The sequence below is a fragment of the Bicyclus anynana genome, chromosome 3 (genome assembly GCF_947172395.1).
Source record: "Bicyclus anynana chromosome 3, ilBicAnyn1.1, whole genome shotgun sequence".
NCBI lineage: Eukaryota > Metazoa > Arthropoda > Insecta > Lepidoptera > Nymphalidae > Bicyclus > Bicyclus anynana.
Genome location: NC_069085.1, coordinates 8,797,819 through 8,821,624, shown reverse-complemented (window position 1 = coordinate 8,821,624; position 23,806 = coordinate 8,797,819). Strand labels below are relative to the sequence as shown.

The window sequence follows — 23,806 nt, the reverse complement described above, 5'->3', positions numbered from 1 at the left end:
TGAGATAATTCTAACGATGTTGAAGTTTGTTATATACCTACTAGTTTTGATTCTGAATTTCAAAGTTTTGATACGAAGTCGATGGTCGGGATAAGGTGCTTTCGTTAATTTTACGTGTAATACTAGGTATTTTTCTCAAACAATGTGAGCTCTCCTCCGGCCTCCTTACTGAGAGGCAATCTCTTGCCGGCCACTGCAGTAATGTACTATTAAAAACAACCTTCAATAAGAAGGCTGCTTCAGAACTACTAGCGTTCAGGAGGAAAAAATCTATGTATCATAGTGAGGGCACTTACCGTTACCGGACACTGTGGACTTCATAGACACATGTTCACCTTAAGCAACAGCTCCGGGACACAGATCTGTGCAGACTTTGTCTAGAGGCAGATGAAAAACCTCTGAACATTCTATGTAGACGGAACCTCAACCACAGCTCCAAGACTGAATATAGGACGTCGGGATACGCAGCTCTACGTTTTAACCACTGAACTAAGAGGCAGTTGTTGGTATATCTACTAGGTAGTGAAGGTAGGTTACTTTTATCTAATTAGGTATCTAGTTATTTAAAAAATTCAAAACTCATTTATTTCAATTAGGCTCAGTTCACAAGCACTTTCGAAAAATCAGGATTATGTCATAACCAATTTAATTTAATCTAATGATGGTAATAATAGTCGAAAACTTAAAATTAAAGTTACGAGGGTTCTAAACGCGCCTTAGTCCGAGAAGAGCCCACAACAGACTCAGCCAAGGTTTATTATTTTTTTGTTTACCACCATATTATCTATACTAATATTATAAAGCTGAAGAGTTTGTTTGATTGAACGCGCTAATCTCAGGAACTACTGGTCTGATTTGAAAAATTGTTTCTGTGTTAGATAGCCCATTTATCGAGGAAGGCTATAGGCTTTATATTATCCCCGTATTCCTACGGAAACGGGAACCACGCAGGTGAAACCGCGCGGCTTCAGCTAGTTACCTATACATATTTATCTAATTATACCTAACTAGTTGTCAAGAATAATTTGATATGCCCATTCATTGATTGTCTATTAGCAATTAATCAACATGTAATTTATAACCGTAATAGATTTAAAAGTTAAAGCTAATATCTAACTTGTATTTGCTGTAATAAAAATGTACCAACTATCACTTGGGCAGAATATAGTTTATGCATCGAAATCGGGGAGGACCCATGCTACCGTACGTAGCGTAGCACAAGGGGAGGCAAAAGCGGGGGTGGCGGGGTCGGCCATCTACGTTCGATACGCGCGCGCGCTGCAGATTTCAAGTCGCCAGTCGCGTTTTAACGCCGCTTGCGTACGGTCAGTGACGTATACTACAGCGGGCATTCATAGAACGCACGATTTCGATATTTTATCCGCATCTTCACTAAGTACGTATTGTTTAGCAAAATTATGATCAATAAAATTAGTTGGTTCACATTTTTATAGAGCGATTGTTTATAAATTACTTATTTTTCAATTTGTTTACATCTATCGCATATGTTTGATATGAGTGCTAGGATTAATTAATTATAGTAATTAAAAATAGTGACAATCAGAGTTGTAAGTGATAGTTAAATGAATAAGTGTAAAGTGCTAATACCTCAGTAAATTCATGGATTTACATTCATTGGTTAATTTTACGTCGAAAAGTTCAAGCAGTGTCCCTTAATTATCTGTAAATACTGCAGACGGTGTATATTTGTGAAGTTCTCTGAAATAGCGTGGGTTTGCTATTCAGTTTAATAAGTGTGTGAATATTTGATGGTGTGTCGTGAACTGAAGCGCATACAGTCTAGATTTGCTCGCGAAACGGCGCGCGGCGGCGCAAAGGGGGTATTGATCGGCGGCGACGGGTCGCGAGACGCTGGCGTTGCCTGCCGCCTAAATAAAGCTGTGCATGTGTGCTAACTGCCCCGCCGCCCTAAGTCGATGCCGTTGTAACCGCGCGCCTTGCGCTTTATGCCGCCTCATATTTTGATACTGTTTAACTCATTATAAATGCTCTAAGATTAATGAGCTATTGTCCATCAGTGACGAAATTAATTATGACTTTCAATTATTAGGCACATTCACCATTGCCGCTTGAAAAGAATACAAAATGTCCCATCATACCACATCATACGCTCAGCTGTTATCAAATCTCACGTAACTAATTATAAAAAATAATTAAAAGCAACGGCAAGTAGGGTAGCTATTTAACTAGCTAACTAAACGTTCGTAGGTTAATTCAAATAATAAATGTCGTACCTACTTGGGATATTTCAACAAGGTTTAGGTTTTTTAACATACCTACGTATAGTTAAATTTCATGTAGATACAATTTAATATTTCAACTTAAGTAGGTAGGAAGGTAACTAAGATTTAAACAAAAACAAGTTTCTTACTATTCAACACTTAGTAGGCAATTAGCAGCACTTACCTACATAACAATTGTACAGAAAAACGTTTTTTTGCAGATGGAAATGTCGGGGTAACTGAAAACAACCTCCATAAGAGCTATGGCGCGCATTGTGTTGGCGGGAGGAGCATTGCTCTACGTCCTAACTATAGCGCTTGAGACGAGCGCACTCATCCTCTTGCCGCACGACGTCCGCCCTGGCCACGCCGTCCGCCATTTCGTCGGTAACCATTCGAGGTACACTCTACTCGACCCTGAATATGCGCCGTATTTCACTCTTCTGGACGATGGACTTCTTATGACGACAGCTGATCTTGCACCACTGCTAAACCAACCTCTCAATCTTGCCATATTGGAGCAAACGCCGTTTAGTAGTGCGGCTCATTCAGTACACCTTTTGGTTATGGATCGCCGAAAGATTCTACATTTTGCCGAAACAAATGGCTTACATGGCGAGATTTCCGAAAACGCTCCAGCTGGGACAGTGGTAGAGTTTCCATCTATAAGAGCCAATGCACTGGTCAACGTAGGTCCTATTGCTTATAAGATCGTGAAAGGTAATGAGCAATCTGTATTTGCCCTTCGAGATAAAGAGCAAAACAGTAATTCCGATATCAGATCAGTAATAACGGATGGTGACGTAGAAATAATTGCTACACAGCCCTTGGATACTGAATTTAAGAATATCTATGATTTAGTTATTCAGGCTACAGACTTGCATGGTGCAAGTAAGGCGAACCTTCCGGTTAGAATTACTGTTATTAATGAGAATGACCATGAACCAACGTTTGATCAGGAAATATATTACTTTACGGTGAACGGTACTTGTGAAAACAATTGTCGGAATGGTACTGCGCATTGGCAAAGGTTTTCAAATATTGGAAAAGTGCATGCTGTTGACGCTGACGGAGATCGTATATACTATTCCATCAAAACTCCTACCAATCTCGCCGTAATAGTACCACAAACAGGAGAGCTAATACTTGCCGGCGAACCAGACAATCATGAAGCAGAATTACAAATTTTGGCTCACGATACAGGAACTCCTCCGCGAAAAAGTCGCTACGCACAAGTATTTATCGATTTCGTTATCCGTGAACCGAAACAGTTACCTATTCTTCATCGTGAAAAGAGGAGAGTTACTCGCGCAGTTCGCCCAACAAAACGAATTGAATTCACTGAGGCCGACGGTGAAGTTGAAGGACGTGCTGTGTTTACACTCGAAAAAGAGACTGATCGAGAAACTTTTAAGATTCGCGATGAAAATCCGTGGGTTACAGTTGAACCAAGTGGTGTGGTGAAAGTTAAAAAGAAGTGGGACTATGAGGAGTTAGGACCTGAGAAGACCATCGACTTTTGGGTGACCATAACAAATGCTGGAAACGGAGGTAAGTCTTAATCATAATTTTGATCACTTTACCATTCTGTATCGACATTCTTAGAGACCATACGTTATGGGTTAATTGCAATAACATGTAAACGTCTATGTGGCATTTTTTATATCAAAATATTAGTTTCCATATATAGATTCATGGTGCGAGAATCTAAAGGTTAGAAGTAACGTCTGCTTAAGGTCAAAGCCGTTTAATGTCGACATTGTTTACGCTGTAATATCGTGAAGTTGCACTACACGCGTAGCACAGCGTGCACCTGTCGTGTCGAAAGACGCATTGATGCATAACGCATTGTATCGACAGGTCTCTTGCGCGTGCTTTATTCGTTCCCATCACGACGCAGCATCTAATACTAAAAATGTTTAAAAAACTCACATAAAAAACAACAAAAACTTAATTAAAAAGCTTTAGGTTTAAAGATTTATATTCATTGATTCATTTACGTGCAGTGTGATAACTTCAACACCGTAACGGTGGAGTAAATAAGAGATACTATTATCTTCTTCACATTCTACATGGAGCGTGATAATCCAAACACCGTAAAGGTGGAGTAAATAAGAGACAATATTATGCATACACGGCTAAAACTCACGTGATAACGTGAACTCACGTGGTACTTGCAACATACGAACCATTGGATCGTGCCACGTTGCGAGGACCATCTATTATAATCATCTCATGACTAAGGGCCTCGTATGGGTTCGAAACTAGTCGGGCATACTCCGACCTTATATCATTAGCCGTGTTTCATAATCAATTCATATGAATAACACTCACGATAGTTTCAATTCTATAATGATTTAGGTGTAACTTAATTAAAAGAGGTTTAAACTACCCACATTTTCATGACTTAGAAATCGTTAAATACACAGTTTAGAGGAAAAGGTTTCGGAACGAGTTAATTTAATAAAACTGCCGGCGAATGTTATAATAACCATGACCTAAATGTGTAGTACGATATATTGTTCTGCATCCGGAGATTTCAACTTATCACTACTAGTTTACAGATCATGATTAAAACTAAAACTATTTCTGCATAATACAGAGTAAGCATATTTTATTTATTATTCGATAGAAACCTACCCAAATATGTAGTTATTTTTTTCTCTCTAAAACATATACTTGACAATTTTTTTTCTATTACTATACTGTGAATTTTATTCACCCGAGATTAAAACACTCTAGTGTCTCACAAGTACGTAAAGAAGATTAACTATTTTATAATGTGCTTTCTAGCTTACTTTTTATGTATCATATTTTATAATCCATAATGACTGCCCTTTATAAGCCTGGGACGTAGCACGAGTCGGTACACAGGTGCGCGTGGAATCCCCATTAGAAGCAAAAACGTAGATGCGTGAAAGACGCGACAGGTTGCCAGTTGCCACCGTGCAGAATGCGTTGATAATTTCGATCTTGTCGCACGGCCCAATCTTGTCGATTCTTTACGCTGCCTTGCCGTGGTAATCGTGCGACTCCAATTTTACTCTTCATCTCTATTACGTTGTTTTATAACATTGTTGTTAACAGACTTGCAATAGCATACGCATTGGATATGAACGAAAATTATTTACAGATTGCAAAATCTGAAGTATTTGTGTAGTAGCATCAGATGCTACGTTTAAGTACTCGTCCGAAAAATCAGGAGGCTGATTCAGTTAGCTAAAATAACTTTAATATTAATAATTAAAAGCTCTAAATCAAATTATTTACTAATGCCATTTATTAATTAGCAATGACCCATCTTGTCGATTCGCACTACACGCTGCCTACCCGTGGTAGATAATAATCGTTCATCTCCAATCTTACTTTCATCTCTGTTACGTTGTTTTATTAAATAAGTAACTTATTGATGGACTTCCAATGGAATATTTACGAGTAGCAAAATCGGACGTATTTGTGGAATAGTATCATGTGCTGCTCTTAATTATGTTCATGTATTACATGTATTATATGTTCTAAGAATTAGGGGACTGATACAGATAGTAAGTAATATAGTAACACAGATCTTTAGTAATTAAGATGTTACTTGATCTATAAACTTAAGACAGGGATGACAAATGATATAAGATCGCAAATTGAATTAGTAATATATGTATAGGTATTAATTTCGTTATAGTATGCTTAATAATAATGCTTAATTAATAAGCTAAATGTTATATTTTATTAATTTTACTATTCTTCGGAAAAAAGTCATAAGAGGGTTCCTGCAACTAAATTTTAGCCGTGTTTCATAATAAATTATGAGTATTGTTATACTTCAGGGTTAATAAAGTAACATAGCTTAAAGTTATAATATAATGCCGTGGCTATAGATTGGATCAAATCATCAAAAGATCCGTCTAAATACATATATATTCTTTTAATTTACTCGCTTCTTTTTGTCAGCACATACCTACTAGTAAGTACATAGTTGCAAGTTGCAACTAAGTGTTGGCTTTAAATTACAACTTCCAACGAATCCATAAGTTGGCTTTACTACTGGCAGATTTCATTGCGTTCGTCAAAAGTGGATTGTAAGACACTTCAAACATTCGTTAGCGTTGTACTGGGTAAAACATTGCAATGTCTACAATCTACATACATAATTATTACTACATAGTCGTATCAGATATTTATGAAATGATTCATTAGATTCATTACGAAAGTATAGGTTAGATCAGCTTTTCAATTACCGCATTGTGGTAGTAGTTATTTGCCTAAATGGAAAGCTGATAGGTAGTCTAGTTTTAAAGTTAGAAGCGTCAGAGATTTTCACACGTTCGGAGTCGCGAGCGTATGCTACCAGCTACTGTAGTATGTAGTATAGGTAAATAAAATTAACATCCATTGATGAACATGGCTGAGATAACAGTGAATGAGGAGCAACGCACCGGCCTCGCGATACATTTACGCTCCGTTTGGTCAGCGTTTGTTTGTTGAAGCCATGTTCATTCAATCAATGGCAATGGGTGCGGGCGTCGCTCGCACAACAATCGGCGCACTGGCCAATTCCCCTCATTGTGTCCACTCGCCACAATTACATACGCTTACTTCCTATAAACGACCCCACAAGTCACACGTGATCTGAGCACATCTGCTGCCCACATTTTTTTTTTATTTTTAATCATCACACAATATGAGGATGTGTTTGATACGTTTTTATTGTGGTTCAGAATACTTTCTGTTTGTTTTTATACGGTAGTTGACTCATATCAAATGTAATATAAACAATATTAATTTCGTGTAGTACATGGAATGAAGGTAAAAATTCGATATTCGGTTGATGATTTCATAGAAAACTTAATTTAAATATTACGTAGGTATTTAATCAACTTTTCCAAACGTCAAACTAAAAAGTATAATTTTTGCAAACACTCCGTTTGGTTAAGGATTAGTATTAACGTGACGTCACGAAACAGTTAAAATATAGACCATCAAGCCAGTTAAAACAGCTAACAGTTATAGACAGCGTTTTGCTCGTGTTGTCAAAAAATATTCAAACAATGAAATTTTCGTCTTAAATAAAATATGTTATTTTTTTTTTCAATCTAGTAGAACGATAATAAACATTTTAAGACGCTTTTAAAAAAAGTGTCAACTAGCTTATTTAAGACCATTTTAAAAGTGTCAACTAGCATATTGAGTTGTTTTGCTTTGAAGATAATAATACTACGTCATATTCGTTGCGATTATGTAAGTAAATGTTGTGTGGATACGAGTATACGCCCCGTCTATAAATTAACATGAGGATAGTTTCGTTGTCTGACACTTCGTGAATTAAAAATAGATATAAGTAGGATGTAAAATAGCCTATGTCAGGGTAGGCGAACCTTTATCCATCAACGTGCCATTTTTTCTAAAAAATGTTTAATGGGGTCATTGGCGTGCCATCAAATAATTTTGACTTTCTGATTATTTGGAGAATAACAATAATAAATACTATCAAAACTCTTTATGAAATAAAGTAAACAAAAGAGGTACATTTTGGAATGTTTTTATTACACGCATAAATTAAATTATTGTAAAATTAGTGTGACTTCTGTTGCTGCAGGTTAGATGACAAATAATTTATGTCAAATACCTACTTTACACATGTTTTATGATCGGCGACGTGCCCAAAATATTGTGTCGCGTGCCATCAATGGCACGCGTGCCATTGGTTCGCCTACCCTGGCCTATGTGTTAATCCAGAGTAAAATCTATTTCCATTCCAAATTTCAGCCATATCGCTTCAGTAGCCGCTGCATAAAAGAGGAACAAACATAGGTACTAACACACTTACACACAAACTTTCGCCTTTATAATATTAGTGTGATAATGTGATTTTAAAATTTTCTAAAACGTGCTTCGTTGTGCACGTTAAAGTCTAGTCTCCAAAACTTCCCTGTCCTATAGAAGAGAAGCATTCATCGACCCATTAATTTGTTCATATCGTCTGGTTCTTCAATGTACCAAGAAATTCTCTTGTATCCCTAATACTTTCTTATGTTCGGTGTTAATAACTGTTTGCTATTGATCTTGGGTCCCTTCGATATGTCGGGTCAGTCAGAGATTTACACAAACATCTAGTTAATTAGTTTTGCTCGCCTTGTCATGGTAACTAATAAATAACTTATATTTTTCGTTATTGGATACGGGAAAATATTGGTATATAATATATTTATTATCTCCTTATTATCTTACATATTTATTATTGGCTAGCAAACGCTCGTGAATTCATCTGCTTGGAAACCCTTACCCTTTGAATTTTGATTTTGAAAAGAGTCAAAAGTATGCCTGTTTCACTTTTCATGAGTCTCTCTCGTATATTTTTTTCTTTTTTTCGAGGAGGAAAAATCCCTTCTGGACTTCTGCCAATTTTATTTGGGCAAGACATGTCCGATTCGCACGGACTAAATGACCTCCTCTTTACTCCGAAGTTAGCATGGTGCATAACGGATTTCATCATGCCAACTGTACTTATTCTATCTTTTCTGTTTTCATCTTGTTCTCTCTTCTCTCCTCAACATATTCGCTCTTGGAATTTGCCCATATATCTGGCAATCTTGCTCACTAGATAGCATACATATAGATGCTTACGTATATATACATATACGTAAGCATCAGGCTTCCAGGATCTACATTACTGCTCGATCCTTGTGCGAGTAGCCTCTGGCCTCTACTAGCAACACATGCAAATTTAGCGTGCCTAGAGTGTCTTCCTATTCGCAAAAGAAGCATTTATACTAGGAGCTTTCCCGATCGAGAAGAGAGAGAGTAGGTGTTGAACACCCGTGACTTCTTGGTGCCTGGGTGAGCCAACGGTCAACCACCCCGTGCTTTCTGTTGTACCACTTATTCAGGTCTCTAATCAATTCCCTCGTCCAGGTTCCCTTTCCGATTCCAACCTTCTCTTTTCTCATATACCTACAACAAGAATTATTACAATCTGACTGGTAGTACCAGGGATTAGCCCGTTTAAACAAAGAAACCAACAAACATAATTTTTAATATTAGTATAGGTAACAGTTTGTGCCCCCAATGTGTTCATACGATGATACGTTGCTCACATTACGTTCTAGAAGTTTACTTTACCTCGACAAACAACTGTTCGAGTAGCTCGTGCGAATGTCGACCCATGCGGGGCCTTACGAATAGAATAGGTCAAGACAAGTGTTTACTGAGCACTTGTAAATTGTTTGATAGTTGAAGTACGGTATTGTAATGTAGTATCTTGTATCTTGTTCCTGTTTTACATTTTGTGTTTCTATAAAGCAAGTATCTATGTTGTTGTTGATGTTACTAGATTATGCATAAAGGTTTATGCATAATCTAGTAACATCAACAGGTTTAATCTTAATTAAAAAACTGTAGAGATTGAAGTAGGGTTCAATCCCATCAAAAACATTCTAAGTTAAATATGGCTGCCAAACCTCGGACGTGTTCGCCGTAATTACCAGTGTAACTATATTTACCATTAAATTTATCTGTATTTATAAGACATTTTATTAACAAAGATTGCCTTGGCAATCACTCTTTACAAATACAGTTGTGTAGTTAGTATAGAATTTTTAATATCATTGAATAATAAACAAATTTCTTCTCCTCTTTTTCAACTATTTAAATGGAATCTCCAAAAAAAACTGGCTAACATACAAGTCAGTTTGGCAAGGTTAAAATTGCTACAAAATGTCCATAATCTCACTTCTAATTGAAGAGATCTATCTATGGCACAAATAGATAGATCTCTTCTATCAAAAATCTGTTTTAGATAGTTTTAATAAAATGTGTAAATAATGTTTCCTATCCAAAGGCACGATAGAACTCGTATAATATTAATAGCAATTTCTGGTGATTGAAAGATCGTGGCTGAACGAAATCGTGAAGGGAACGATTGAATCTAAGATAAAAGCTGCGGTAAAACAATAAGGTAGTCGTGACTTACGCGTGAACCGAGCACATCTTGTATAATTAGATCTAACACATAGTAATGTAAACAGAACACGCACCAAAGCGAGAGCTTCGGTCCATCCTCCGATACAAGCTTTCACTCTGATTGTGGTTTGATTGCGGTCATTTGCTCGTCTTCCTAAACGGCGAGGCAAAACTGTTTGCTTTAACACGCATGTTCATACATTAGAATTTTCTGTACATGTTGCTTTTTTATTTTTATTAAATGCTATAATCCCAGCATAAAATATAAACGTGGTCCGAAGATTTGTGGCTATGCTTGCCTCTAATTTAAAATTTTACGAAAATTATATCTCAGTTGAAATCGATAGAGCAGATTTACACCTAGATGATCAAAATCTTGCAACTTTAAAACAACATTACAATAACATATACACAATTACATAATTTACGACTACATAGTAAATTAGTAATTATTATGCCCGTTTAGATAAAATAAATGTGACTTGATAACCTGACATGAAGCTTCAACTAATTGAACATGAAACACATATAACTTATTTAAAGATACAAAAATATAAATATATTTACTTCTGGCAATTTATGAGTAAGACTAAAAATTTTAAAGGCAATTATTTATTATTGATAGGCTAATATTTATGTAGTCAAATAGTCAAGGTGCATAGTATCATTACATTACCCAGTCAATAAGGTATACCAGACCGCAAGCCATGTGTTGTGGTCTTACATGCACTGCACTTCATAATTCATTGTGACTCAAGGGTCCTTGTATCACAATTGGCATTCAGAGTACACGCATGGAGTTCTCCCTTCGTCTGAATTCAATGGCATGCGAGGTAGAACGAGAAATGAGAGCTAAGTCAGACTCAAGACTGCCTAATTGCCTTCCAAGTATTCGAACAACTCTCAAGGGTTTACTGTGCCTAGTTACACACCTGGATTTTTCTCTACGAAACCAAGCCCGTGATTCGAATTCCTTTCATAGAAAGGTCATTGAATAACCAATGCTGTTATAGATGATTGCAATCTTGTAGTGTAAATACATTAATCTTACTTAATTGAAAGGTATTTATTTATTAAGGTATATATTTTCTGCAAGTGATTATTCCAGAACTAGAAAAATATTTTATGAATCTTCGTTAAAATTTTCTTTCTTTATGTATTTTTCTACAATGACTTAAATATGTACCTATTATTATTTGTTCTCTAGAGACATTGTTAGCATTGCGTAGGTTACGTGTATTGCTTTTCGTGTGTAATTTATGGGTATGAGAATGCAGAATTACGAGGAAAATGTTCGCCGCTTTATTGAGATTTACTGCAGCTTTGGGGAAAGGTGCAATTGTTAGGTTTTGCACCCTTGGGAAATATGGTGAGGGGTTCTAAAACTATTGCTATAATGGCTCGCCTGGACGTTGTTCTATCCAATTAACATCACCAAGAAAATTAGTATAGTATAGTCCACATGCTCTGGTTTAACGAGTTTTAACTGTAAAATATTTTTGGTAGTAGTGTAGGTCACTTATCTTGTACATATTAATTCCTGTCATGTGGCCATTTATTATTTTAATGGGTTACTGACTCTAATGATCAACCATTATCTCCTGTGTGAAGATGAGTTTAAAACAACGGGATTTGATATTCGTGTCGTGCATCAACTATTTGGCCGATTCGTGATCCGTAATTATTTTACAATTCTGGTGGCGAAAGCCAATGAGATGAGAACCCGACACGGTTTGTGGTCTCCACGCTAAATTATACAACAGGAAGGGTATTTTCATTTATAGTTATCTACCGTGACAAGTAATTTAGTTGGTTTTGACGAAAATATGAATACTAGATGCCCGTATATTGTTAAACATTTAAATACCAGTTGAAGATATGCCCTAAAATATTGAATTATACGACTATTAATTTGACTAACGATTTTACTACCCAAAACACATTGTTGTGGTCTGAAGAAAAGAGCCTGAAAATATTGTTACTGAGTTCTGAATTTTTTGCGTGCACGGAGGAGTTTGATATTTAGCATGATTCAAGTTTTACTTCAAACAAAACATATATTTTTTATTGCGAGATCAGATAAATACATTTTAGTTAAACGTTTACCGTACGTAAACGTTTAACTAAAATGTATTTATCTGATCTCGCAAAAAAAATACGATTATTAATAAGATTTGTGTTCTATCTAACACAGGACGCACTAGTTTGAGGTAGAAACTAGTGATTCAATTGCTCGTGCCCACCCGTTGTAGAGGTCATTCCTTTAATTGAAGCTCATACACTAATCACTTGTGATCTGTCTGAGTTTGATCAACATCAGACTAAAGAACTAATATCTGCAAATAGATTACTGCACTACTTAGATGTTCGTTTTTTACTTAGGCATTCTAATTAAGTTCTAATGTTTGCAGTACCTACTCGATAAAAAAAACATACCGGTCATCTTCAGAACATCCTCCTCTTTGAAGTCGGTTAATGAAAGAGTGACATTTAAATAGTCTCTTACTTTATTTAAGTGGAAAGTTGAAGAAATAGTTGCTACACTATGTGGTTAAACGAATTTTATATCCTAAAGTAATTGTTAACTTTAATTCATTGGAGAAATTTAATATCAAAGCGAATATAATAAACACATTGCCATATCTGTTTGTTTGTACAGTGGAAAGTTTTGGATGTTTAATTGGTTTAAAGTGAAACTCTGTCGCAACTATTTGTTATATTCTAACAAGCCAACATAGTTGACAGTTATTTGATTTGGAGTCTGGGCTGCTGCACAGTTTCATATTAAGTTTATTATCTAATAGGCTTTGTAATGTATATTCAATTATTAACTAACGATTTCATACTCATGTATATTGTACATAATACGTAATTCAGTACATTGCTGGTTTCAAAGGAGAGAAATAATTTAAAACAATTTGTCCAATAACAGTATGATCAGTTTTTGTGTCTCTATTTTGTTGTTAATTGATATTCAATTATTCAAAATTGAATGTAAGTATATTTTCTTATATATTTTAAATATGATTTCTATTTTTATTTTTAGTCTACTTACTAATTTCATCTTAAGTCAAAAATGATTGTGTCTGATTCATTGAATAGTATCACTACCTCAAAATAGGTATCTTAATCAAAAGGTTTAGTCATCTAAATATTAAAACATAGTTCACACACAAAAGCACTTATCTTAATTTTAGATTTAGTTATTCTCGTTTATACATAGATGTAAAGTATGCATAGTTGGAACAAGAGCTCTTACATTAGATTGATTCGACGTCGGCATATATTCCGAGCTTGATTGATGAATTACATTGAAAGTTGTTTGAGTTTCAACACATTTGAATCTTTAATATTAAGTTGGATCATATATTTTTATTAGATAATAATTAGAATTAAATTCATCAATACGAAAAATTCTCTAAGATTTTACAATAACCTGCGTTACAATTAATTGTTTATCATTTACTAGCAGACACCCCGCGGTTTCACTCGCGTAGTTTACCGTTATCGTGAGAATACGGAGATAAAACAGAGCCTATGGCACTCTCAAATTACGTGTTTTTTAATTTTAACGACTTGACGTCCGATACAACTGATCGTGTGTTGGTCGCGATCGCGATTATGTCATGCACATCACGACCAACACACGATCAGTTTTATCAGCTGTTAAGCAGGCATGTGAGCTTATTAGATCGTTTCGATCGATTATTAGATCGGCTGACTAAGTATAGTAGTGATTTTAAACTTATTTCGTGGTTGTTCATTATGAATGTTATTTAAACGGGTACATACCACGACAAAATCGTGTTATGTACCCGTTTAAATAACATTCATAAGTTATATCGTGGTATGTACCCGTTTAAATAACATTCATAAGTATAGTAGTAGTAAGATCGGTGATAGCCCAGTGGATATAACCTCTGCCTCCGATTCTGGAGGGTGTGGGTTCGAATCTGGTCCGGGGCATGCTACTATTCAGTTGTATGCATTTTAAGAAATTAAATATCACGTGTCTCAAACGGTGAAGGAAAAACATCTTGAGGATACCAGAGAGTTTTCTGAATTCTCTGCGTGTATGAAGTCTGCCAATACGCATTGGGCTAGCGTGGTGGACCATTGGCCTAACCCCTCTCATTGTGAGAGGAGACTCGAGCTCAGCAGTGAGACGAATCTGGGTTGATAATGATGATGATAAAATATAGTAGAGTTCCTGGGACGGTAACGTATTGAACTTAGGATTTCTGTATATAAGTAAATAAAATTATAATTCAAATTGTAATGTTTAAAAACTTTATTTATTTAAGTACTAAGGATATGATTTTCGACGTATACCTATTACAATTTATTCCGTAAATTTTTGTACGGAACCATACATACCAGTTTATTTGACGCTACATCGAGTCACTCCACTCACGTGGCTGCAACCTAATAGCCGGTATTAAATCATAGTTGCATCATTTATAAAGTTCTCACCGTCAGAGAGAATGGTTTGTAAAATAAAAATACGAGAGCGTGCATAGAATCGTGTCTAATAGCGATGCGAGTAGAGTCCAACCGTTTAGAGAGATGCACGTGAGTTGTGACTATGCAGCTTTTGATATCATAATTAAAGTCCGGAGCGGCGCGGGCGGTTTGGGATAATGTTTATCTTATGACTATAAATGAGGATGGTATTTAACAGCCCTTCGTTTTGTATTATTAGATCGCTCTATCACAGGTCGGTGTAATGTAGCCATATGGTAGGAATTTGTGTTTAATTTTGGTTATAATAAATAATTGAAATATTATTAATTGATGGCTTTTTGTTTGGAAATATCAAGATTAACTATATAGATGCGGCAAATAAAGTTTATTTAGACTTATTTTTAAAAACGAGTGATATTTTCTGTCCCAGTGGCTATCTATGGCAAATAATTTGATGGATTTGGCAGATTTTAAATAAAAGAGAGCAACTACGAGTACAACATTTAATAAAATTGAAAATTTTGAAAAACCCCTGTAAGTCATGAAATTGTTAATTACACTTTCGATTCGATTCGACCCCGCTCGAGTACACTATGCAGACATTCGGTCATCCTTACCCACTTTCACCCCCCACAAATTTTAAATGACTTCAAACATGTCTATGAAAACTCGCACATAAGTAACCTTTAATACAAGAGGACCTAAATTGAAATCGCTTCATCCGTTCGGCAGCTATGGTGTCATAGACAGACTGACAGACAGACATACCCTTCTTTTTGGGTCGGGGTTTAAAAAAAGAAACAGATAAACAAAAATAGGCGAATCAGTGTCAGCGCAAATATTCGTTAATACATCGCGCGACCTCTTTTAAAGATCTTAATGCTATAGTTATAGAAATGTGTGTCTTAAAATAACTTTGCGAAGTGGCAGGCGGATGCACGTGTGCGACAATCCAGCTCCCTTTACTTCGCCGGCTTTTTATTGCAGGCCGACAATTACTCGAGAGCATGGAATGCACACATCTCCGCCACAAAACAACTACAACAAACTCTTTTATTTCATCATACCATTCGATCATATTAAAACGAGAGTCTGCGATAGCCAGACATACTTATTTTATGTAGGTTAAAGCAACGGCCACAGATTTAAGTCCAGGCAGATAGAGCGCACGGAATACGTCGGTGTCGTAGTCCAAATACAAAATTCAAAAACGAATACATTCTCGAGTCAGTACGACACGAAGCGCCGCATCAGTCATTTTTAATATTATTCAAAAAATATGTTTATAAATATTTTAGAAACTGTTCACAAAACTAAAAAAATATGATGCGAGTAATTTTTAGTGGTAATTTTAGATTACTCGATTAATCTACGTAATAATTAATGTTAGTGTTAAATTTTGAGATACAAATTATGAAACAAGTTTGTATATACGAATGTCAATGAGACGCGTGACGTTTGTTTTTTATGGGTTTAACCGGTTTCGCCACGCTGCTTGCAAAGACTCATTCTGGATTATCATTATTCTGTGGCAACGACATACAATGTACGGTACCTACGGTACATAGATTCGATAATCACTGTGATTCGCTCGGCTCACAGAAATGACAGAAGATTATATCAAAACTTGTTAAAAAATAAAAATAGTTTCAAAGAGTTACTAGCACATTTAGCATTAGGAACGACTATGAGGTAATAATGAGGTAAGTCTCACTATAGCAGGACCTAAGTCCACATCGTAAGTTTTCAAATAAAGTACAAGTGCTGCGATTGGTATCTTCACTTCACTTGCTCATAGAACGCGGCGTCTATTAACGGATAACTGTTGTTCTTTTATGGGTCCTCCCTTTGCTTTGTCGAAATATTTACGCCCCATATTGAACGTGAAATTCCAAACAATGGGAACGTCGGAACGCCGGCGCATATGCGCGCCACACGTGCTCGCACAGATTAGTGAACCAATTCAATAAACAAAATGGTCACAGACGCTCCCTCTATTGTAGAAATTTAGCGTGACTTTCTAGTTTCTATTAATAAAGTTTTCAGTTTAAAAAGTTTTAATGTTTTTGTTACAATGCTAGTTTGTATATTATACTACTTAGTATATGTCACGAAGTTAAGTAACTGCTCATAATTTTTGCCGTAGAAAATATAATAAAAATACGCATGTACTAGACCGTACCACAGTCGTACCTAAGTTTTATATAGGTTACAACCTATACACAAGTCCACCTTTAATATAATCATAATTTATATTCATTTTTTAACGAAATCTCAATCACTATAACCTTCCGTATAAAATGAATAGTACGCATTGATTAACTAGATGTTGATTTTTGTTTCTCAGATATATGTTTACCATTACCATTCAAACTGATGCATTTTTGTCATCATATGTATTAGAGTGTAAATAAATAAACTGCATGAACTGTTTAGTTAGGTATAATAACAGCTGTATTTTATGTCGTAATTGCATTTATAACACACTGCCCGTGTTTTAAATATGTGCACTACTTGCTACTCGTATTATATCCCACTCTATCATTAGAAAAAACGGTACAACATGGCATAGAAGTATAATGAATCGGCATTTGGCAGACACTAAAAACGCGTTCTATGCCACCTGCTCTAGCAAGACTCCTGTTAGTTTTTTGTAATCGTCCGCCTCGATTGGCTCTTCGGTCATACTCATAACTGTCTGATACTGAGAAGTATGTGTAGCTTTAAGTGCGACGTTTAGAATAATTTGTTTTATTGGTTTAGATCTGACTCTATTCGTTATCCTTGTTAGTTTTATAGAATACCAGCGGACGCCCGCGACTTCGTCCGCGTGGAATTCAATGTAAACTTTCAAGCCTATTTCACCACTTTAGGAATTGAATTTAAAAAAAATTAGAATCACATTATAATATTTCGTATTTTTTTAATGATTTAAAAACAAATTTTTAAAACTGTAACTCTAAAACTGAAGAACTTTCCATACAAACTTTCAACCCCTATTTCATTCTCTTCCTATTTTATTTTCGCAGTAAAAAGTATCCTATAACCTTCTCCGTATTATGGTCTTAAACCGTGCCAAGTTTTATTTGAATTCATTCAACACGGACAGACAGACAGACAGACAAAAAATCGAAACAATATTTTTAGCTTCAGTATCGATTATATAATGCCCCCCCAACAAAAATTTTCAAAATATGTTCAATGTACAGAATTGGACCTGCTACAGTTTTATTATAAGTATGGATAAGATATATATGTATAGATAATATGTCTTTAGATAATATAGGTAGACTTCTAAAATGTTGATTCAAATGAGTTGGTAGTGTTCAATGATATTTATTTAACACCAGAGTTCGGAAACCCAACGTAAAATCGATAAAAGTGATTACCTAGCTTATACTATCGTCAGGTATTGTATTGTACGAACTATATTAAGGTAAAATAACAAGCTGTGGTAGATTACCTCCCTATGTATAAGCCCATAAAATCCTATAGGTAGGTAGACTATTCGTATAGGTTAATACCCATAAGTTCAATATTGGTTTTTGTAATTGGAATTTTAAATGACTCCGAAGCGACTCGGGAACATGATTACATTTGAATATATGGATAAATATTAAGCGACGTTTAGGAATATTGAATTTTGTCTACTTAAGTTGAAGCACTTTGGAATTTAGATGAAGTATTACTTCGAAAGATTTGAATCTACAAGCTTATCTATAATAATACTACGTCCAAAGAGCTCAAACGTATTCAATGTTTATGTTTATTACTAGTTTTTAAATTTTAAGTTTCAAGCTTTACCAATAGTCTTGTTGAATGAGAAAAGTATTCTTGTAATGGCCACTTTTCTAAAATTACATTTGAATTGGTAGGTACTTATTTCGGTACGTTTTTTTTTTCTTTTTTTTTAATTCTTTACAAGTTCTTGACTGCAATCTCACTTGATGGTAAGTGATGATCCAGTCTATGATGGAAGCGGGCTAAGATGTTAGGAGGAGGGTGAAAATCCACACCACTTTACGGTTTCTACACGACATCGGTACGTCTTTGTCGGTAGGCTGTTAACTAGCCACGGCCGAAGCCTCCCAGCAGCCAGACCTGCACCAATTAAAAAAACCTCAATCGGCCCAGCCAGGGATTGAACCCAGGACCTCCGTCTTGTAAATCCACCGCGCTTCCAACTGCGTTACGGAGGCCGTCAAACACTAAAAACGTCTGATAGGAGAAGGAGGATCGAAAAGTGTAGGTACTGTAAATTGTGTGCGCTTATTTTCAAATGAAATCCATTCGTAATTGTCAAGTAGTTAATTAATCCGAAAGACAACGATGTTCTGAGATGCCACAAAGTAACCAATACGTAAAATTTGTAAGATAATGTAAAAATGCTCTGACCTTATAGGCTTTAAAAGGCAAGTGTGGTGTAGCCGGGTCAGAATCGATCGAGACAGTCGACCCGCAGCGGCTGTTATGCGATACCCGCTGTTACATGTCGTGAAATTGAACGGATGTTTCCTTTGAACACAATGGCTGAAAATCTTTAATGCTCAAGTAAACCTAAACTTTCCATTTAAGCCCCGACAAAGCGGAGATGCCGGATTAAGATGCGGGCTAAATTTCGCTGAATTTATCGATAAGCGCAGCGGTAACGAAAGGTATCGATTATACCATCGATACCTTTCGTTACTCCGATTATACATTCAGGATACGAGGTCACAAAGCCTTTATTCAAATTCAAATTAGAAAAAAAAAACCTACAGGTTCATAAAGAAAGACAAAGTTTAGTCTAGTTGACTGCAATGTCGACAGTTGATTACTTTCTGGCATAAAAAAAAGTGAAAAAAGAAACACACACTTATAGGATGAGTCTGGTAAGATTCCTTAATCTCTAAGGTATATACACATACCTTAGAGATTAGGGAATCTTATCTGTATTATGATTATTGTATTTGTGGATTTGTGTGTATTTGTATATATTCTACATAGTACAAGAAAATTATACTAGTGAGAAGTAAGAACGTTGAACGGGGTGGCATTGATCGAGTAGGTTCGATTGCCTATACTTAGCCAATAAGATACGCGGAGGGGATGATACACCCACGCGAACATTCTGATATTGTAACCTCGTATGTAACCGTTAGTTAAAGCCTCGACACACTTATCAGACTTCGTTTCCAACTTTATTATGTTGGCTTACCTTAGATGTTCCAGACTCATGTTTCCACAACCGCACAACTCATTAATTTTGTTGATATCTATTTCATTAAGGTTATTTCAATTTTTTTTGTAAAACTAAATTAATAATAACGTTTTTAACTATTTAGATCGTAGAACAGAAAACGCTGAAGATTTACGCACGCACGCAAGACGGAAGACACATTTAGATTATGAATTACGTAGTTTTCAATTAAACATCTTACTGAATAAAACAAAACATAATGTTGCTTTGTTGAATATACCTACATATAGTAGTAGTAGATACAGTGAGGTAGTACCAGACAATCGCGAAGATATTTCATAATATACTTGCTTACATACCTACCTACATAATTGCTTATTGCGACGATAAGGGGTAGAATAGTATTCGGTATTGACCGTGCTTACCTACATGCATAGTAGGTAACTTAAGTTATTCTTGTTTTTGTTTGTAAGTTTCATAACCAAAATGAATGACTTTCGTTCTAATAATTTATGTTAATTTGCAACGCTTAAATGAAACTGGGATCTTAGTTTTTGTTTTACTTTTATATCAAAATCAAAGCCAAAATCAAAATTTATTTATTTCAAGTAGGCTTAGTTTACGAGCACTTTTGAAACGTCAAGTTTATGTTTTGCCTAAAGCACTAAAGTTATCCACTTATATCTCTGTTCTCATTCAAACTTATTTCTAGTATAGCTGCAAAGAAAATTTTGTCGGAGCCAACAAAAAAAGTAAAAGACATTTTTTGCAAGAGCTTTGCTTATTGGGACTATCTTATGCATGAAGTTGACCTACTGAGTGTAGAATGAGTTCTGCTTTGAACACCCCCTATATAGCCTTGCACGTTCCGTTTCCTGTTTCATTTAACTTTGCGTGTGCATCCTAATGGACTTGTTCTACGAAGTTTGCGATCGATTAAAAAACCTGATATGAATTATTATCATTCACTAGCAAATATTCCCTAATTCGATCGCAAGGATGATCGATTAAAGCGAAAAATCCCATATAATTTTTTGTTATATCTTAAAAGGGTTAGGCAGCGTTTTCGACAAAAACTCTCATTCAGCAGTGGCGGGCTCTTCATAGATGCAAAAATGCACTGCCTTCATTAATTCGGGTAATAAATCAACATTAAGATAGAGAACATTAATGGATTATATTAATAAAAACTTTTGAAAAATCTTCAAACGCATTATTTTATAGTATTTTTCTGGTAATTCACATACAAAATTTTACAGATCTAACTTGAAAAATGACGGACTTTCCATCTAAACTTTCAACCCTTAATTCACCCCCCTTCTGATTTTATTTTCGCGTGGATATTATTTGTCGCGTATAGATATTTAGATAAAAAAATAAATAACCTTCTTTGTGTTACGGTCTTAAATCTTGCCGATTTTCATTTGAATTTATTCAGTAGTGTCAGCTGGACACCTGGTTAACAAATAGACGGACAGACAGACTTCAGTTTATGACCTCCAACAATATTTTATAAAATACCTTCAATGTACAGAATTGGACATGTTACAGTTTTATTATAAGTATCTGATAACTTAAGTTATATAACTGACGCGGCGTTTTGATCTAGTTCCAGTAGGTACAAGTACATTAGTGTCGAGTCGTGTTGGAGATTAATCTAAGCGGGTTTATGTTACATTTCCACTCAGATAGCATCTTGTTGTTCCTACAATAGCGGAGATCGTGACCGCTCCGGTGATCAGGAGCGAAGATAGTACTTAAACTCTATATCCGCCAATCACTAGGAACGAGGCTGCGTAGTCGTGAGGAAATTAATTTTTACAAGACCGTGTACTTGGTGGATCTGTCGAGCCTACTTTGGATGTAATTTTTATTCCGTTGTTAGAAAATTGAAATTTCATCCATATCTTCTAGTGGCTCATATTTTTTTGTACTTATCTCATTTCGTTATTCATTAACTAGAGGACGCCCTGCGTTTTTATTTGCATTGTCCCTGTTCCCACGGCAATTTGGGGAAAAAATAAAGCTCGCTGATACTTTGCCATTGATAAAAGATTAGAGAAGAGAGATAATATTTTAAAATAGGTTTAAGGTGTGAAAACGCAACCAAACATATAGACTTTCGCAATTATAATATAAGTACTTATGTATAATTTTATCATAGGTACAAACCAAAACCCTAAAAAGAGTAATTTTTGGTTTGTATCTATGAAAATTTCAATTTTAGGTCAAATTTTTTTTATCATAACAGACGCCAATAGTTCGGGAGAAATTTAGTTTTTCACAAATCCAAGAGACCATGGATTTTTGTGAGATATAAAGTAACTCATGCTCTGCTCCAAAATCTTATCACTATACCAAAATTAAACTCAGTAAATCAGTTTAGCCGCGAAAAGGTGACAGACAGACAGACTTTCGCATTAATAACATAGTAGTATTACCTACTGGTTTAAACTTCATACTACGAGAACTTTTATCTTGTTTTCGATCCTGGGTTTGAACTCATTAGATAATGCGGGTGGTCCGTGCTCTGGATCTTTCCCATAATAAAAATCCAGACGTGTGATTAGATATAGTAAGTCCTTAATCTCTAATATTATAAAAAAGGTTTGTGGAATCTTTATGACTATGAGATAACTTTGTACCTACTGATTTAGCGATGTAAGTAATAATTTACAGATGTTACATATACTTATATGGGTTCATGAAAAAATTGTAGAGCCGGTACAAATACTTAAAATACCTAGGTTTTACATAAAATTAAACAATTCTTCGATAAATAATAAAATAGACCTCGTTATCATCATTGTCAAAATGTGCAAACATTCTTAAAATTCTTTCTTTAATGTTTGATTTTTTTCATTCAGTTTTCGTGATTCTTTTGTTATATTTATTACTGGAATGTACATTTGTAATTAAATCTGTGCATACCATTTTTCTTGCGTTATTTCTGTTCTTACAAAATTATCATTGAAATACCTTTACAATCAACGGACATACCGCGATTCACGTAAGAAATACAGCTGAATTATTCTTTCCTTCTTTTAAAAATTAGTTTATTTTTATAGCTTTTATTCCTCGTTATTCCTCGTTATCAAAGTAAATCACATGAACGTTGGCTACGTGCTAACTGTTTGTTATGCAAGTGATTAAATATCACGGCCTTTAAGTCAGGTTAACCGCTAAGCCCGCTTCAAGGCGGTAACAAGTTGATACTATCAGTGCTGCGAGGTGTGAAGAGTCGGGAGATACAAAGGCGTTTAGTACAGGTAGCGTCTAAACTTGAATTGCCTGACAAAGAAACTAGTGTTCGAGTGTGTTAATTCTTTGTCTCATATTGCAGGAAGTTTGAAACACTAGGCGCGTGCAGGATATTTATTTAAAAGGAATTTCTAATTACCCGCTTACCTTTCTTTTAACTTAGACGTTCTGTTCTGAGTATATCCAACTCAGTTTCTGTTCCTCTTTTGACAAAATAAAGCTATAGTTAATGTTTACAACTTCGTCAATGTTATAATCGATTCACAATTTGCCATCTAGAATATTTACCACAGACTAAATAATATCTAGAAGTCTATTTTAATTACAAGAATATATTTGAGATTCAGTGAATATTAACTAATAATTAATCAGTCCTATCAAAATCAATAAAGAATCAGAATATGAAACATTTATTATAATAATAATCACAGGTATAGTCAGGTTCGTTAACTTGGTGTCCTGAATTTATGTAACTACCTAGATCTAGATACCTAGTGTAAAATAACGTGACTTCACGAACGACTATTACAAATTATTAATTTCTAGTTGCCCTAGATCTTGAACCACGTTCATAAGGTGCAGTTCACACTACCGAAATCTATGAATGGATTGTATACAATGATTTTATACTACTAATCACCGCAAAAAGTGATCAGAATTTACCTACTACACTGAGCGCACACATGCACAATTTTGAGTTTACTTA

The 23,806-nt window shown here is 35.3% G+C and overlaps 1 protein-coding gene across 6 annotated transcripts in view; it reads left to right on the top strand.

The window, feature by feature from the left end:
* Positions 1 to 1,288: 1,288 nt before the first annotated feature.
* LOC112046671 (neural-cadherin) overlaps positions 1,289 to 23,806 on the top strand; it is a 448,660-nt gene continuing 426,142 nt past the window's right edge. For all 6 annotated transcript variants that reach the window (XM_052891245.1, XM_052891241.1, XM_052891243.1 and 3 more), the window contains exons 1-2: positions 1,289 to 1,396; positions 2,465 to 3,794. In XM_052891245.1, coding sequence (XP_052747205.1) covers positions 2,507 to 3,794 — 1,288 coding nt within the window. In that variant the 5' untranslated portion in view covers positions 1,289 to 1,396; positions 2,465 to 2,506. The remainder of the gene's footprint in view (positions 1,397 to 2,464; positions 3,795 to 23,806) is intronic.